General features: G+C 38.4%; 1 protein-coding gene across 5 annotated transcripts in view; it reads right to left on the minus strand.

Annotated features, from left to right (window-relative positions):
• astn1 (astrotactin 1) overlaps positions 1 to 17,149 on the minus strand; it is a 342,836-nt gene that overhangs the window by 190,481 nt on the left and 135,206 nt on the right. For all 5 annotated transcript variants that reach the window (XM_018695889.2, XM_018695888.2, XM_018695887.2 and 2 more), the window contains one exon: positions 15,926 to 16,076. In XM_018695889.2, coding sequence (XP_018551405.1) covers positions 15,926 to 16,076 — 151 coding nt within the window. The remainder of the gene's footprint in view (positions 1 to 15,925; positions 16,077 to 17,149) is intronic.

A 17,149-nucleotide genomic window follows, 5' to 3' on the forward strand; every position in this document is an offset into this window, starting at 1 on the left:
GGTTGTACCTTACAGTGTTAAACTGTTATATTTATATCCCACTATTGCTTTAAAAACTATGTGTTATTGGCAGAGCATTGAGCCAGTATATAACTGCTTCAGTGTATCTATCTTAAAAAGACCTCCTGACCAGTTACATGTATGTGTAGTAGTACCAGCACAGAATGGGGCCACATGTTGAATGAGTGGGCGCTGGTCTTGCTCCCTTGATAAACTGATATTGATTTTGTCACACTGTGAGGGACCATTGTGACAATTGATTTATTACCTGTGATGCAAAGGGCACATGAAGCATTGAATCTCCTAACACATCTGTGGCACAGAGTCTTTAAATCACTGGAACTCAGTGCAGTCAATGGATGTGTGGATATGTGGTGAAGACTGAGAGGAATTTGTATTGATGGGTTACTGCACTGTAGCTTGCCAACCACAGATAGCTCTGGTTATTGACTGCCATAATAGGCTTCCGACATACCGGAATAGCGATAACTCTGGGCCATTTTCCAGCTGTCCGTAGGATAATAATCATTAAGAATATGTGCCTGCCAGAGTCTTTGTCTGTGGTTTGTTATCACTTGAGATTTCCACAAATCTGGTCTATAATCCTGGGTAAATCATTGATAATCCTCTGTATAAAACCACTACCCAAGTGAACAGTCCCCAAATCCTTCAAAATTTTATCTGATTAAAAACTTCTCTTGGTTTTTTGTTAGGAACAAGTCTGTGGCCATGAAAGGTGGAATATTTTTAATGACTCAGCATAAGTGGCATGATAAGGAAATAATCCTGATTAATAGTTCTTAACAAAAGTCTTGGAATGGCTTAGATGAAGAAAGCACGTGTGAGTGCTTTCTAAAATTTATTCCGTTGTTGTTTGTGTTTATGTTTATTTAGTTATGTATGTATTTTTTTCTATCTTGCATACCTGTCTTGCAGTCCTCTCTAAAATGGTATAATAATATAATATAATACACTGCTCAAATGTAATGTGTTAGGAATGAAAGGATGCCCCATCTTTTGATGGAAATGAAAATTATCAACCTACAGAGGGCTGAATTCAAAGACACCCTGAAGATCAAAGTGAAAAAATGATGCAGTCCATTTTTCTGAAATTTCAAAATGGTACTCAGTAGTTGGCCCCCATGTGCTTGTATGCATGCCTGACAACATCAGGACATGCTCCAAATGAGACAACGCATGGTGCCCTTTGATATCTCCTCCCAGATCTGGACCAGTCTGAGGTGCAACCTGGAGGCATTGGATGGACCAAAACATATCCCAGAGGTGTTCTATTGGATTTAGGTCAGGCGAGTGTGGGGGCCAGTCAGTGGTATAAATTCCTTCATCCTCCAGGAAATGGATACTGCATACTCTCGCCACATGAGGCCAGGCATTGTCGTGCACCAGGAGGAACCCAGGACCCACTGCACCAGCATAGGGTCTGACCATCAGTCCAAGGATTTCATCCCGATACCTAAAGGCAGTCAGGGTGCCGTTGTCAGGCCTGTAGAGGTCTGTGCGTCCCTCGATGGATATGCCTCCCCAGACCATCACTGACCCACCACCAAACCAGTCATGCTCAACGATGTTACAAGCAGCATGACATTCTCCACGGCTTCTACAGACCCTTTCAACTCTGTCACATGTGCTCAGGGTGAACCTGCTCTCATCTGCGAAAAGCACAGAGTACCAGCAGCCGACCTGCCAATTCTGATGTTTTATCGCAAATGCCAATCGAGCTCCACAGTGCCAGGGAGTGAGCACAGGGACCACTAGAGGACGTCAGGCCCTCAGGCCACCCTCATGAAGTCTATTTCTGATTGATTGGTCAGAGACATTCACACCAATGGCCTGCTGAAGGTCATGTTGTAGGACTATGGCAGTGCTCATCTTGTTCTTCCTTGCACAAAGGAGCAGATACCGGTCCTGCTGATGGGTTAAGGACCTTCTAAGGCCCTGTCCAGCTCACCTAGAATAACTGCCTGTATTCTGGAATCTCCTCCATGCTTTTGAGACTGTGCTGGGAGACACAGCAAACCTTTTTGGCAATAGCACATTTATGTGCCATCCTGGCAGAGTTGGACTGCATGTGCAACCTCTGTAGGGTCCAGGTATCACCTCATGCTACCAGTAGTGACATTGACCCTTGCCAAATGCAAAACTAGTGAAAAACAGTCAGAAAAGATGAGAGAAAAAATGTCAGTGGCCTCCACCTGTGAAACCATTCCTGTTTTGGGGGTTGTCTCATTGTTGCCCCTCTAGTGCAACTGTTATTAATTTCATTAACACCAAAGCAGCTGAAACTGATTAACAACCCCCTCTGCTACTTAACTGACTAGATCAATATCCCAGAAGTTTAACTGATTTGAAGCTATGCTCTGATTAAAAAGTGTTCCTTTAATTTTTTTGAGCAGTGTATATAATATAATATAATATAATATAATATCGTTAGGATCAATAATGTTGCTTGGAATTTGATGTTCAGCAGGATTTTACAACATTTTAAAAGATTGAGAAACTCGCTATGGATTTGATTCAATCCTTCAAGGTTAAGAAAAATATGAACTTTTTAATTCTGCCTAAATTTCAGATTTTAGAAGCTCTCTGGGCTCTAAAAAGCAGGAGCTACTTGGAATAAAACATATAAAACCAGATAAAGTGCCTGACACTGAGGGTTCAATTGTGATACCTATCACATCTTTTCAGACTGACAAGCCTCTATACTGTTGCTTACTGCAGGTCAAAGTGTTATGTAGCACAATTCAAAAGGCTTTGAAAGATTGCTGAAAACAGAGAAGTGTGTTCAGACAGGTGTGCAGTCTCTGAAACCAGCAGAGACCTCCATGGGGCTCAGTTGTGGACTTTCAACCTTTCAGTCTCGGGTCAGACATTCATATCATAAAGCCTTTGAGCAACTGGCAGTGTTCTAAAAGATATGATGGCAAAACAGTAGCCACTTTCAACAGGGGAATCAGGTGTTTTGGTAATCCCAAATCCCGGTTTAACACATATTCCTTACTAGATTTAAAAAAGAAATAGTTTTCATGATGACTCTGTTGATCAGTATGTCCAAGTTAACCTTATTACAATATGCAGTGAAAAGCTCTAGAACTGAACCAATGATAACATACTCAGGTATCTTATATGGCATTTATATATCTGCAACTAACTGCACATGGCATATCTCCAAAGAATTCACAGGTCAATGGATAATAACCATTCACACTGACACCAACAAAAGGGTCTTTGAAGGCAAAGTAATCGCCATTTATCTTAGACCATTTAATAACTGGACAGCGAGTGAGAGTGCTGTCTGTCCTGCTATAGAATAAGCTAGCGGTACCAAGCGTGCTCTGGAAAACCCCTTGAACCACCATGCCTTTTAATCCTGTTTCTTAATGGAGATAAATTCCTGCAGTGCTTTTGAGGCTTAAGGGAATCAGCACGGTGCCACTGCCAAACAGCAACAAATCCCTGCAAGAGGAGTTGGATAAGCTATGCACTTTTCAAATTTGTCTGATAGGCAGATTGGTGGATAAGGGCAGCGATTGAGGACTTAAACAGCAAGGTAATGCAAAATTAAAAATGTGCCACAGTAGTATACAGATGATATTGGTGGACAGTATGCAGTGGTTTCGGAGTGGGAAGTAAATTAGAGACATATTGAACATGTTTAATTTTACTGGAAAATTTACACCCAGACTTGATAGAGTTGTGAAGCCTGAAGGGCCTCTGGTCTTAGAAGGGATTTTTCATCATTCTGTATTCCAGAGAACCAACATAGCTCCACCCACTTCCCAACTCTATAGGTTCCTCTATAAGTCTCGAGTTTAAAAGTAAAGCAACAACAGACTCATATGCTAAGTAACTGCAAAATAAAACAGGAAATAACTATACAGAGTCCATGTCATGACAACACTATGCATCATGTTTTACTATCCAATGAATATGTGTTGGCATCTCTGTTGGCCATGCATTGTACATGTGCAGTGAAAAGGTTATATCAAAAATAGCTTTAGGGCTTTAAACTGTATCACAGCACCTTATTATGTTTCCATGCCTGTGCCTGGGAGGCTGTGACTGTTTAGGTTGTTTTATTTCATTTAGAGACTGTCCTCACCAAAAAAATGACAGCATTGGTTATTTTGGTCAAATGCCTAAAGTGATTTACGTTTACAGTGACCTGACAAGGACCTCTTTGTCTGTATGGATAATACAGTTTGCAGTAACAGTTTCCAAATGGGCAAACTCAAAGGTGGAGTGAAAAGCCTGCCATCATTGTTACCCCTTTAATTGTAACATATGGTGTCCTTTAGGTTGAGGGGTGTTAAGGTTAGGTTTACTTGTTAGGTTTTCTGCTAGTATGGATGAGTACAGTATTTGTACTTATGTATATTAGAACAATGTATAATTTTCATATTGTAATAAAACAGCTTGTAAAGTTCTAGCATTAATAAATATATTGGCTGATACATCACATAGAGATCTGGAGCAATATATTGGCTAGAAACTTAAAAGGTTTTCCCACACTGCAGAAAGGCCACATGAGCATCTGTGTCAAGTTCACAGAGAACCTTATCTATTCTGAGGAAGTCGGTTAAAGAAATCACATTCTGTGATTTCAACATATTCCAACATTTTCTTTCATGTTTCCTAATAGAGAAAGTTGTCTTGAGAGAGTTTTTCACAGGCCAGTGTGATGAGATAAGCAGTGAGTGCCAAAGGTCAGCTTATCCCAGAGCACTTGGTTTTTCAATCTGGTCTCCTGTGGATGTTATGGTGAGTTCAGTTTAGTGCAGAAAAACTTGGACATTTAGTAACCTCTCTCACCTTCTTCACAGCAAAGTGCAAAAAGCACAACAGGGGTCCAGGTCAAATGGACAGGTTGCAACTGAAAACCTTTCTTAAGAGAAAGATCATATTTTCTGACCCTGGCTCTTTTCATTTACTGTCTACTGGAGCTGATAGTGTACTAGCAGTATCACTAAATCTGATACTTTTCATCTAAAAGTTTAATGATCTCACAATCTGTGTTGAACTGTCCTCAACTGTTAATAAGAAGTTATTTACTAATATGTGTGGAGAATGTGATTTTGAATTTCAGGGAAGATTCTCACTTGGTAAATTAGTGGTAAAAACTTTCTTTGCTAACTTAAAAAGAACCTTGCTACTTCATTCCTAACAAAAGGAAGTCACACATTACTTTTAAAAAGAAAAGCATTATTCATACCATGTGGCAAGTGCCTGCTGCAGTCTGAGTTTGAGTTTAAAGTTTCCTAATCTAATGAGATAGCGTAACTTCTTTTTTGCTGTTTCCAGGCACTCTCTGGTTTATAATGAACCTGAGGAGGATTATTTGAGGTTACCAAGTCAGGGTGAAACATAGGTCAGGTATTTACTACATATGTGTATTTACTACACACACACACACACACACACACACACACACACATATAATAAATATAATAAAAATGCTATGACATAATTTCACGCAAATGTCTAGCAGCATAAAATGATGAAGTGATGAAAAAGTAGTAGTGAAAAAAAAAAAGAAGTAGTGAAAAAAAAAAAAAATTCTGGCCATTATTTAATGCCGTTAGTCAGGAACAGAAACAGAGGTTGTGATCATATTTCATCCAACCTGGCTGGTTGGCGGAGGCATAGAACCACAAGGTGGTAATTGTGGTTTGATCATTTTATTAATGTAAATGGGTCACAATTGTGTGCTATGTCAGTTCCACCATTTCACAGTTCACTAAATGATTAATGTACAGATTATTCTAATTTCAGTTTGGAAGAGGAAGCTTTAACCTTGTTAAATCTAACATTAAGGACTTGTTTAATTGAGCACATTGTCCACTGCAGAAGTTTGTTACTGCTACATAATACTATATTTATGTTTTTGAAAATATGTTTACTGCTGTAAAAAATACCACAGTGGTCATGTAAATTGCTGTATTATTAATGTGCTAACCTTAAAGCCACACCTAGTGTCTTTGATAGGGAGCTTATTTTTTTATGATAATGTATTTCCTTTGTTACTCAAAAAAAAAATAAAAATAAAAATCATAAAATTCTTCTTTTTATCCAAAAATATTTTATCAGCCCAAAGTAATGCCTGCTGGTCTTCCTTTCAGACAGTGACCTGAGACCTGAGATGGGGTATGTCTAACAATGTGTTATCATTAACTACTCCTTTACTAATTGAACACTAGTCAAGTTTCCAATTACATTTTAGACAAATATCAACTGAATTTCCAGAAAAAAAAAACAAACAAAAAAAAAAAACATGTAGATTAATGAACGTTTCCACCTATTACCATTAAGCAAATACCAGTATTTGGAGTTGGTTCATTGGGATAAACAGTCGGTGGCCCTAATTCTCCAGGTGGGAGCCATTAAATCATTACAGAAGAAGAGAGTGCAATTAGATGGTGAAGCATGTCACAATGTCCTTATCACTCCACACAATTCTGGTGCTATTTTTTGTCTCTAGTTGAGTGGGGGCTCAATGAAGTTTTAAGACATGCTTCATGTATGATTTATTCATTGTCTGTTTGCATTGCACTTTGTTACATTTTGCTTTTATCAATACACCAACCTCTCCATCTCAGTCAGGTGTAAAACTAAGTAAAACTAAAACTAAAATATAAGTTGTGTTTTTTTTTTTCTGCCTTTTATTTACAACTTAGAAAGGTGTATAAACACGGATGGATGGACACATACCTACAGATTCCATGGATGGTTGGGTAAGCTCCTGTTGTTTCAGGTTGTAATGCCCCCTATATGAAAAAATGCTTAATTTTGCTACTTAAAATACTCTTTGCCTCACATCTCTCCCTCCATATCTCCCTTCAACTCTCCAGGTCTCCCTTGTTGAGGTATACCACACTCTTTGAAAACATCTGAGATAGAACAACCACCATATTCTCTGAGAGACAAAAACTGGGGCCAAAAAGGCCAAAAATCATTCACTGCTGCTCCTAAAGTGTAATTGCTCTCAGCAGATGGTAATAATTGAGTGATTCAGATGAGCATATGTACATTTTTACTACCTCATCTCTTCTCTCATCTAGATTTTACCAGTTGAAAAACTGTTTACATGGATTTTATGAAGTATATCAAACTTGAACTGTATATGTGGGCCACATAAAAGTGGGATTTTGAGGAGGACACCATCCTGCCATTTTTACTGAATAAACATGATTTATGTCTGTACCTTAACCATGTTACCTTCACAGTTACCCTACAGTTGCTTCAGCTTTATGGTATCTAAAATGACTTGTGTTCCTCTCCTCCAAGTATGCTAACTTGTTAAATAGACTACTTCACGACTGTTGACAAAAAAACTCAAAAACCTTGTAAATAACACATTTTACACAACAATTACCCCATTAAGTATAAACCTAAACAGCATCTTATCTATCAGCAGATGCTTTTATCAACCTTCTGACTCTAAACACACACTCCCACATAAATCCAATGACCCTAGGAGAGAAAACATCAGTAGTGACAATCTAATGTGCTCCAATTCCTCTTTAGGGCTGAGGTCTAGCTATATCTCTGCCAGGTATTGACTCCACTCAACACTGCTTAGTGTCCCAAAATGTGATCCCAGTCAAGATTGGTTTTTGCTGCCTAAGGGGAACTGCGCCAATACAAAGCAAAGAGAAGAAGTGCTTTAGCCAACAGCATACAGTATGGTGCTGCCCAGAATTATTATTAAAAAACTCCAGGCTATTAAATGTAAGTATTAAAGGTAAGGTATTAAATGTAATTGTAGGTGATGTTTTCTGTTTCTGTTGCGATTATGCACTATTGTATATAATGTGTACTTCAAATTAAGTCATTTGAGTGTAATTATGTCCTTGTGTGAATGGGGCATTGCATGGGGCAATGGGGCAAAGTTGACAGTATATATAATATAAATATAATGAGTATAGTTTGAACTGGCACTGCTTAGTGTACTGAGCGGACACTCCATAATTTGGCTGATGAGTAATGCCTATACTTTTTGGTTTATACAGATTTTTACTGACAAGGATCTCTTGTTTGTCACAAGAGGACCCCTCTGTGGTGTCTGTGTTACGGTTTGTGGTTATCCTTGTAACTGTGTGACATTATTGTAATTTGTGGTGACAAGTAGAATATTATTCAGTAATTCAACAGTTATTGGGACAGGGTTAGGCTCTTTACTGAAAGAAAGATATAAAATTCTTATTGTATTGCTCGTTATTGTCCTCAGTGTTATCTGTCACCTTTTGAATCATAAACTTGTAAAGTTTGGTAGGGTATGAACAATGACAGGCAGTATTTACTGAATTTAATACTATAATCTAGCACAATAGCCCACAAAGCATGTTGTGGCTCTTTCATTTAAAGGGAAGGCCACCAACATAAAATTCAGTTTACTAGTCATGGGGAGAATGTAGGGGTGAGTAATTGAAATACATGAGCATTTACACTCGTCAGCCTCCTCATCTGACACAACTGCTTCAACACAAATATCTCATCAGCCAATCACATGGCAGCAACTCATTGTATTTAGGTATGTAGGCATGGTCAAGACAACCTGCTGAAGTTCAAACTGAGCATCAGAATGGGGAAAAAAATGGAAAAAAAAATCATTTAAGTGATGTTGACAACCATGTTGGTACCAGACAGGTTGGTCTGAGTGTTTCAGAAACTGCTGAGATACTGAGATTTTCCAGCACAACCATCTCTAGCGTTTACAGAAAATGGTCTGAAAAAGAGAAAATATCCTGTGAGTGGCAGTTCTCTGGGTGAAAATACCTTGATGATGCTAGAGGTCAGAGGACAATGGCCAGACTGCCTTGAGCTGATAAAAAGGCAACTATAACTCAAAGAACCAGTTGTTACAACCAAGTTATGCACAACACATCAAACTTTGAAGCACGGCAGCAGAAGACCACACTGTATATCACTCCTGTCAGCTAAGAACAGGAAACTGAGGCTACAATTCAAAATTCAATACAAAACAGCCCACTTGAGTATTGTTGCTGACCATGTCTATCCCTTTATGACCACAGTGTACCCATCATCTGACGGCTGCTTCCCGCCACGTCACAAACCTCAAATCATCTCAAACTGGTTTCTTGAACATGACAATGAGTCCACTGTACTCAGAGTGGCCTCCACAGTCACCAGATCTCAATCCAATAGAGGACCTTTGGGATGTGGTGGAATGGGAGATTGCCATCATAGCCAACAAATCTGCAGCAACTGTTGCAGATTTGCTGATCAATATAGACCAAAATCTTTCTTACCAGCACCTTGTTAAATCTATGTCATGAAGAATGAAGGCTGTGGCTGTATCAACTGTGTTGCATCAGTTTGGACTATATATATAAAAGGCACTTCAATTCATTTTCCAATAAAATGTACACAGAAGTGAGATTATTATTATATTTGTTTATGTGTATATACATAGTGAATTGTGCCAGAACTTGAGTGAGAATTCCCATGGAAGCCCAGTATCCATATTAAATCATATTCTGACTTATTAGGCCTTGCATGAGTATCAGGCTGTTCCATCATACAATTTTCTAACCATGCCCTCAAGTACCATTAAACTGTCTCAGTATCCTTCTCAACCAAGCAAAGAGCAAACTGGCAGCTTAGCCCAAACCAGAGAAAAGACAGTTTCATCTGAATGTCATGGCCCACTCAGTGGTCCTGCTTATCCACCAGTCTACAAGTAGCCACTGGTTATATCATACTCAGTGGTTCAACCATCATCAATGCTTATATTTTTCTAATAATGATTTAGCTCCTGATATTGGGTTACAGTAAACAAACTACTATTTCTCCCTCATTGAAAAATCTGTGAATAAGTAAACAGCAACAACAATATAACAACTCAACACAAGATGTCTCCTACTCAGTACGTGCACTAGAGCCTTCATGTCTCCACATCACATGATATTAAATTAATAAATTAATAAGCAAAACATATTTTTGTGTGTATTCCTTTTTAAGTAAAAACTCCCAATAATCATAATAATCGGCTTGACTCTCTGACCCAAACAGTTTCAGCACATAGAAAACAGCACAGCAGCACATTTCTGCTCTTTGTAATTCAAGGGGGAAAAATACAACACATGGATACATATGCACACACACCTTCAGAACAACAGAAGCTCCTAGGTAGAGCGACCTATCCTTTCCAACCCATCAGGGGGATGCAAGATATAATTTATTTCAACTTGGAACATGCTTATCTATCTAAAGGATTAAATATTAGACTGGGAATCTAACTGACACATAGGTGCACTGTACTGCCACAACAAACACAGCCTTAATCATCAACATAGTGCTATAAAGCAGGCATATAGTACAAACAGCTGTAAAAAGAACTAAAACAGTTCTAATGATGAACATTGTACACCACAGGTTTATATATTGAGTTGCACCACGCACGCAAGCACACACACACAAACACTTGCATGCTGTAAGAGTTGTTTGGACAGCACCCAACTATTCTTGTCATTCCATCCTGGTGGCAATCTGCTCTGTCAACAACATCCTTGTTTTTCACCATTTTGCAGGGTAAGACAAGTGACAAGACGGAGCTAATTAATCTCACAATCATCCTGTGATTATTACGCCCTCACTTCCACAGGCGCCACACGCTGCCTCTCCCCAGGAGTGCAATATATCAGCAAGATGGAGCGGGTCGGTCAGCACAGACCGGCAGAATCAGTCGACTCTCACACAAGGAAAGATATTAAATGCAGACAGGACAGCTACTGGCAGTGCAGATTCAGACAAGGTGTTAATTGATTAGGGTGGAATCAGAGATCTGGGACCCAGCCAGTTTACCACCCTTATTAGATGGATGAGAGGCTCATTTATAAGCTCGACAGTCACAAGATAATTACTAAAACACACAGTAATATATGAAACAGCAGCTGGGAGCAGAGCAGTGTGGTGATGGACAGCACTGGGATATGTGTGTGTGTGTGCATATGTGTGTGTGTGTTTGTGGGTGAAGATCAAAGGCTTAGTTCACCTACAAATGACACTGAGAGTTGGTTCTCAGAAATATATCATAATAATTACATGTCTCATTCAAATAGAATATCAATCAGTTTAGGCAATTATAATTAGCTATCTTTAAAGCTTAGGAAATCAATTAAAACAACAAATAAATATTTACTCTGTAGCATAAATTTACATCTCAGTTTTCTCAAAGGCTTAACAAAATCTTTTTTTCTTTTTTTCTTCTTTGTTAACTCATCTGTTTCTTCCTACCAACATCTACGTTGTGATTGATAATTGTGTACATTCAGGACCAGATTTACATAAGTAAAAGTGCATAGCAAAATTACACTGCCTCTTTCATTCAATTTGTGTTTGCAATCTGTGTGTAATTAGAGTCTGATTTACTAAAGACAGCAGCAGCACCACCTGGGACTGACCTCCAGGCAAATGGGGGAGAGCAGTTCAGGAGCGGGATGAGATCGCCAAGTTTTAAAAATGATCAGATAATTGCATGCTGGACTGTCACAGTTCAGCTCAACCTGTGACACACTTTTGCTCAATAAATTACCCTATAGCCTAACATTGTAGGCCTACATATACTAGAGTCACTAACCAGGAAGTAAAAAACGAGGATCAAAAACAGACAATGAAAATGGTAACGAAACTGAGTAACACAATAACGTGCAAATAAGAAAACAAAGTTTATCAAAAACAAATGCAAAGAAAGTGGCAGTGGGAAAGGTTCAGCAGAATCTATGAGTGGAGCAAGTGAAGGGGACAGTATGTTTGATTGCTGTTTCAGAATACAGACATGAATGCAGCCAAATGCAACAAATGTCCGATTAAAAGAATGCAATTTGTGGTCTATTTTCCAAAATCCTATTTTTGTCCCTTTGTCACTTTTATTGTTCAGGTCAATTTTGTTCCTAAAATGTCTCTGATCACTGTACACTGACTGTCCAGCCACCACATGACAGAAAAATGAGAGAAAAGAACTGAAAAAAAAAAAAGGTACTGGTAAACAACCTTCAGTTATTGCCCTGCGGCAAGTGGTGCAAGTAGTTTCACATCACAAGCTACATACAGCCTGCCCTACTGTATGTATTAGTAGAGATTAATGACCTGCAGTTACTTCTCAGAGCCAACAAAAGTACTAAAATCAGGAATGTAATTGAATATAAATCAAAGATGAGGCTATGAAGCACAGGTCTCTTTGTAATATAGATGCAAATACAAAATTATCTACCATATCAGTCTCTATCAAGGAAACTAAATATGATTTTAAATGAGCTTAGAAATACATTAGAAATACAACAGATGTTTATATTTCTTTTACTACCTTTTATTATGGGAAGCACTGTAGCCAGTTTCATCATCAGTTTGACTGATTTTAATGTATATAAACATATATAAATACAGGATATATGTTTTTGGTTTTTTTTTGTTTTTGTTTTACTTAATTGTGTCCCCCGTACTTCTGATTCCAAACCTGCACCACTGATGGGGCAAATTTTCACTGCTGACTTGCAAAGTGCACATTAGATTATAACCAAATTGCTAGACTGGTGTGCCTGTTTCATAATTAACATACAAGAATCCAAGCAAGGGATACATCATAAACAAGGCACACAATGTTAAACTGGCTGCCAGGGCAGCTATTTTCTGGGTGGAAAAAAAAAATGTGTGAGAGCAAACATGTATAAATGATCTGAATGCAACCCACACAGCCTGTTTCTACAGTAACATTTGGTCTGACTAAAAGGCAGGTGATTTGATCAGATTTGTTTTTGTGGTGGTGTTGCCTGGCAGTTGCAATTTTTCAAAGCCGGCAAACAGCCTTACCTTGATCCACATAGATCTTCCGTACAGGTGTCAAATTCAAAGTGCTTCTTAACATTGCCTTTATACACTATGAATATCCAAACTGAACAACAACAACATTTTTTTCCCCCATGTTTGAGGAGTGATTTGAATTTAAAAATGAAAATGAAAAATTAGTATTGACTAATTTCCTATACATCTGATGTTTGCAGGTAACAAAACTTAATAAAAAAAATGAAATACACAGTCCAACCCACAACTTAAAGCTTTCATATTCTAATTTCCTCTGAGAATCCTTCATGTTGCTCTCATAATCTCTTTTTCGATCTGTTTTACACATTATCCAGCTCCTTCTCAATGGGGCTCTACAGCAGTGGGGATTTAATAAATGTATTTGAAGTGCGGATTTCTGTTTCATTTGTGGTTATAGTGGAGCTTAGTGAACATTCGCAAATGATGCGAAAACAGAAAAAAAATAAGGATAAGTACTGTCAGTAAGTGCATAAATTCACTTTGTTCTTTTTTTGGCAAACGTTCTTAAAAATAAAATAAAAAAGAAATCACAGTATTCTTCAACATGTTCACAGGGATGGAAATATAACAGGACAATAAATAATTAATATGAATACAAAAGGAGAGTCTCATGACACCTCTAAGTGCTGGCAAGAAATCTTTTTACTGTTTCTCTTTGGATCCATGAGAGACTAATTTCAGGGAGAAGAAATTGGATTTTCTTCTGGTGCTTTCAGCAAGGATTTACAACACAGTGCAACATAAAGAGGCAGACTTGTAGATGCTGGCGAATACAAGCTGTTGTTTAAAAAAAACATACAGTAATTACATTTAAAGGAAGAATATCACTACAAAATATCTGGACATTTTTTGTGCTTTCCCACATGACGGAAGAGCAGAGCAAAATGAATATCTTAACTACGTAAAACATAATCAAATGCCCATGAGACTTCAAAGCCTTGGCTGGAAATCTCCATTCTGTAATCTCTTGGTACAAGACAGAAATGCAATGGATTTTTTTTTGCTGCAATGTTGCTGCAACTCAGCAGACTCTTTCCACAGTGTATGAAGCAGTTTCAGGTGGTGGACATTATCCGCAGGATATTTGCAAGTTATACTAACAAGTGAGATATTCGTGATAAAGTCTCAAAATTTGACAACAGTGGCTCGACCAGTGCCTTAATGTGGCAAGAACCAGTGAATGTGGGACTCTTTCAGCCAGTAGTTTGTGATAGATTGTGAGTTTGTGATAGAATTTAATTACTTGACCTTCAAAAGCGCAAAAGCTTTATTGCATTAGCTTAGTGCTAACAGCTAATATTCTTATCTGTTCCACATTCTACTGAGGCACCCAGTGGATCACAAACTGCCAAAAGTAATCTGTGAATCTGTAACTGGTGGAGGCTGAATGCCACAGGCTACATCATGTAAGATGTGTATGGGCTTTTTCATGTACCCTTTTTGCCTGCTGGGGTAGTTCTGGGAATGCAACTAGCACTATTACATGGACTAGCCATGAAACTGAGTAAAGACATTCATGATTCTCAGAGGATAATACCAGTGTTGGTGCTCTCCTGAATTCTCCTCTGATGTGACATCATCAGATAAAAGTTTTACTTTGTCCAACACTTTTGTTTATGAGCATATATTTACCCATCACTCTCTACCACACTACTTTGAGTTAGTGCTAATTAGGAAATGTTGGTATGCGAATATATATATATATAAAATTTGGCACCTGTGAAAGTGTGAAACTGCTTACATCTTTTGTATCTTTTGTGCTTTATCACTTTTAAATTCTCAGATTACACTTGCTGATTCTATGTCAGCTTATAGAAGAAGAAGAAGAAGCACTAGTGGGGGAAAAAAAAATGCATCTGTAAAGGGCACTGCAGGAATGAGGATGGAATGTCCTTAATTTATATTACATCTTGTTGCAGCAAAAATGTGCACTCAGGGGATACAGAGGATATTGCACATGTCATACATTTCGTGCTACACATGCCACAGAGTTCAGATTCATACATTTCAGATTCCAAATGCAGGACTCTGAAATGCAGTTTCTATTTCTCAGAGGGTCCACTTACAGCCTACTCCTTTTAGCCTCAAGTCTCAGACTTAGTGATTTAAGTACCATGATGAAAGAGCAACAAAGTGATCAATAAATGCACTCCAGCATGCGTTTTACATGCCTGTCCACAAGCCAAATATTTACTCCTCTGTGCTAATGTTTACCATTGTACAAACAGATATAACTGGTTGGGAAAACATGCATATGCTCTAACCTACAAATGAAAAGTTTTCCCATTTAAAACACCTCAAGAGCTGTTTCCCTCTCCTTGAGATACATTGTAAGAGATAAGATGAAGCATGCAGAATTGCATAAATAGCATCTTTCCACCACACCTGAAAGGCTGTACTCAAGTGCATCAGAGTACTTGAAAAGAAATTAAATTGTTAGGAGGGAGTTGCTGCCTGACAGCTTATCAATAGAAGTGGGGGATTTAGGAGAAGCAAAACACTAGCAGACGGTGCTAAGATTCTTCAAATAACAAGAACGGCATTGCTGGGGTTCCCAACAGATGGAGAAGAAAACAAACCTGGCTGCTACATTGCCTGGTTGCTAAGCACCACCTGGAGGTAATGAATGTGTTGTCAGCCTAAGAGGCATATGAGACAAGAGGCAAAGTCAAACTGGCTACTCAGACATATTACTGAGAGCATATCTGCTGCTTGTCCTTGCTATGGGTCATCTTGGCCGGCAGATGTGCTCTTGAATATTTATACAGGCAGACAGAATTAAACACTGATGACCACAACGAGATAGTCATACAACATTAGAATATGAACCAGGAGTGAAGAGGCTGTATATGTGGGCATTAGATCAAAACCCCCAAGGCTTGGATCTGTAGAGTGTTGGATGTAAAAGCATTCAGTCCCATGCTCTCATATTTTATCAATCATAAAAGGACAAGCGCCAACTGTATACAATAAAGTACTTTGAATTTGATTTCCTGAGGGAAAAGGTCATGTTCTGTTACTGTAGCTAATGTATGGCAGCTTTCAGTATAAAGGAGAGATGACTCACCACACATCCGGTAGAGTCCAGCTTTCGGTCAGATATGCAGCGAAAGTTACGGCTGCAGCCTCCATTGTCTTTGGTGCAGTCTCTGACAGGTCCAAAAGAATCCAGTAGAACCTCCAGAGAGTCAAAGGATGAGCTGATCATCAACTCCTCCCTGAAATAGAAGAAAAAGTGAACAGTTGTTTAGCTGTGTGCATATGTGTTTCTGATGAGGACTAATATGAGTTTTGAGCATACAGCATACCATTTCAGCTACATAAATAAATGTGTGTGTTAGTGTTTCACTGACATCTCTGGTGAGAGTTTGTGTGCATTTCTAATCACACCCAATGTCACTGATAGGTGTGGTTGGAATGGTCAGAAGCATTCTGTGTAACCACACCCAACAATATGTCAATGTGTACTGACATTACTGACATTATTGAGTATATTTCTGCATCACTGCATCTATTTAAACCATTGGAAGTCAACAAAAAGCTTTCAGCTGTTATTCATTGCTCTTTATAAAGTACAGTACCTCTTATGATCAGATCTAACCAGCATCTATGGAACCTGAGGAAAAAGTCATCTTCTGCTACTGTAGCTAATGCATGGCAGCAATTTTGGAGCAATATAAATGTATGTCAATGGAAACAACACATTGAGTTAAATTGCTCACAAAAGTTGTTAAAATTCCAAGGACCTTTTTCATGAAGACTTAATTTCTGAACCCATACATGCAAATCACCATCACTGATCAATAGCAAGCTGTCGTCACAGTGCTGACCTTTGAGGGAATGGAGGAGAATCCAAAATAAATGAATGTGCAATTTTACCATCAAAACCCATCCATATACAAGAACAGCTTTTTAATAGCTGTCCACTGTAGTGACCACTATGCATGAAAGTGTTGAGGAGATAACCTATTTTCATGATTTACAAATACCTGCATGTTTAATTTATTCTGTCTAATCATCATGAGAAAAGCTAAGACTTTTCACTGTGCAGTTGTTATGCAAAGTGGTAGACTTATGAGATAAAATGCATCCCAAAATCATCGCTCTAACCTTGCTCTGAGCAGTCGCTTTGTGTTTCTGTCATTTTTTTGTTCCCTGTGAACCTCTTGCAAGGTCAATAAGCAGATCATCTGACAGAAGGACAACAGTATAAGTATTTGAGATTGGTGGAGATGAAGAACAAAGCAGAGAGGACTTCAGTGCTTTCTCTTGGAATCCAAATTACAGAACT

The sequence above is a fragment of the Lates calcarifer genome, linkage group LG4 (genome assembly GCF_001640805.2).
Source record: "Lates calcarifer isolate ASB-BC8 linkage group LG4, TLL_Latcal_v3, whole genome shotgun sequence".
In the NCBI taxonomy this organism is placed as follows: Eukaryota; Metazoa; Chordata; class Actinopteri; family Centropomidae; genus Lates; species Lates calcarifer.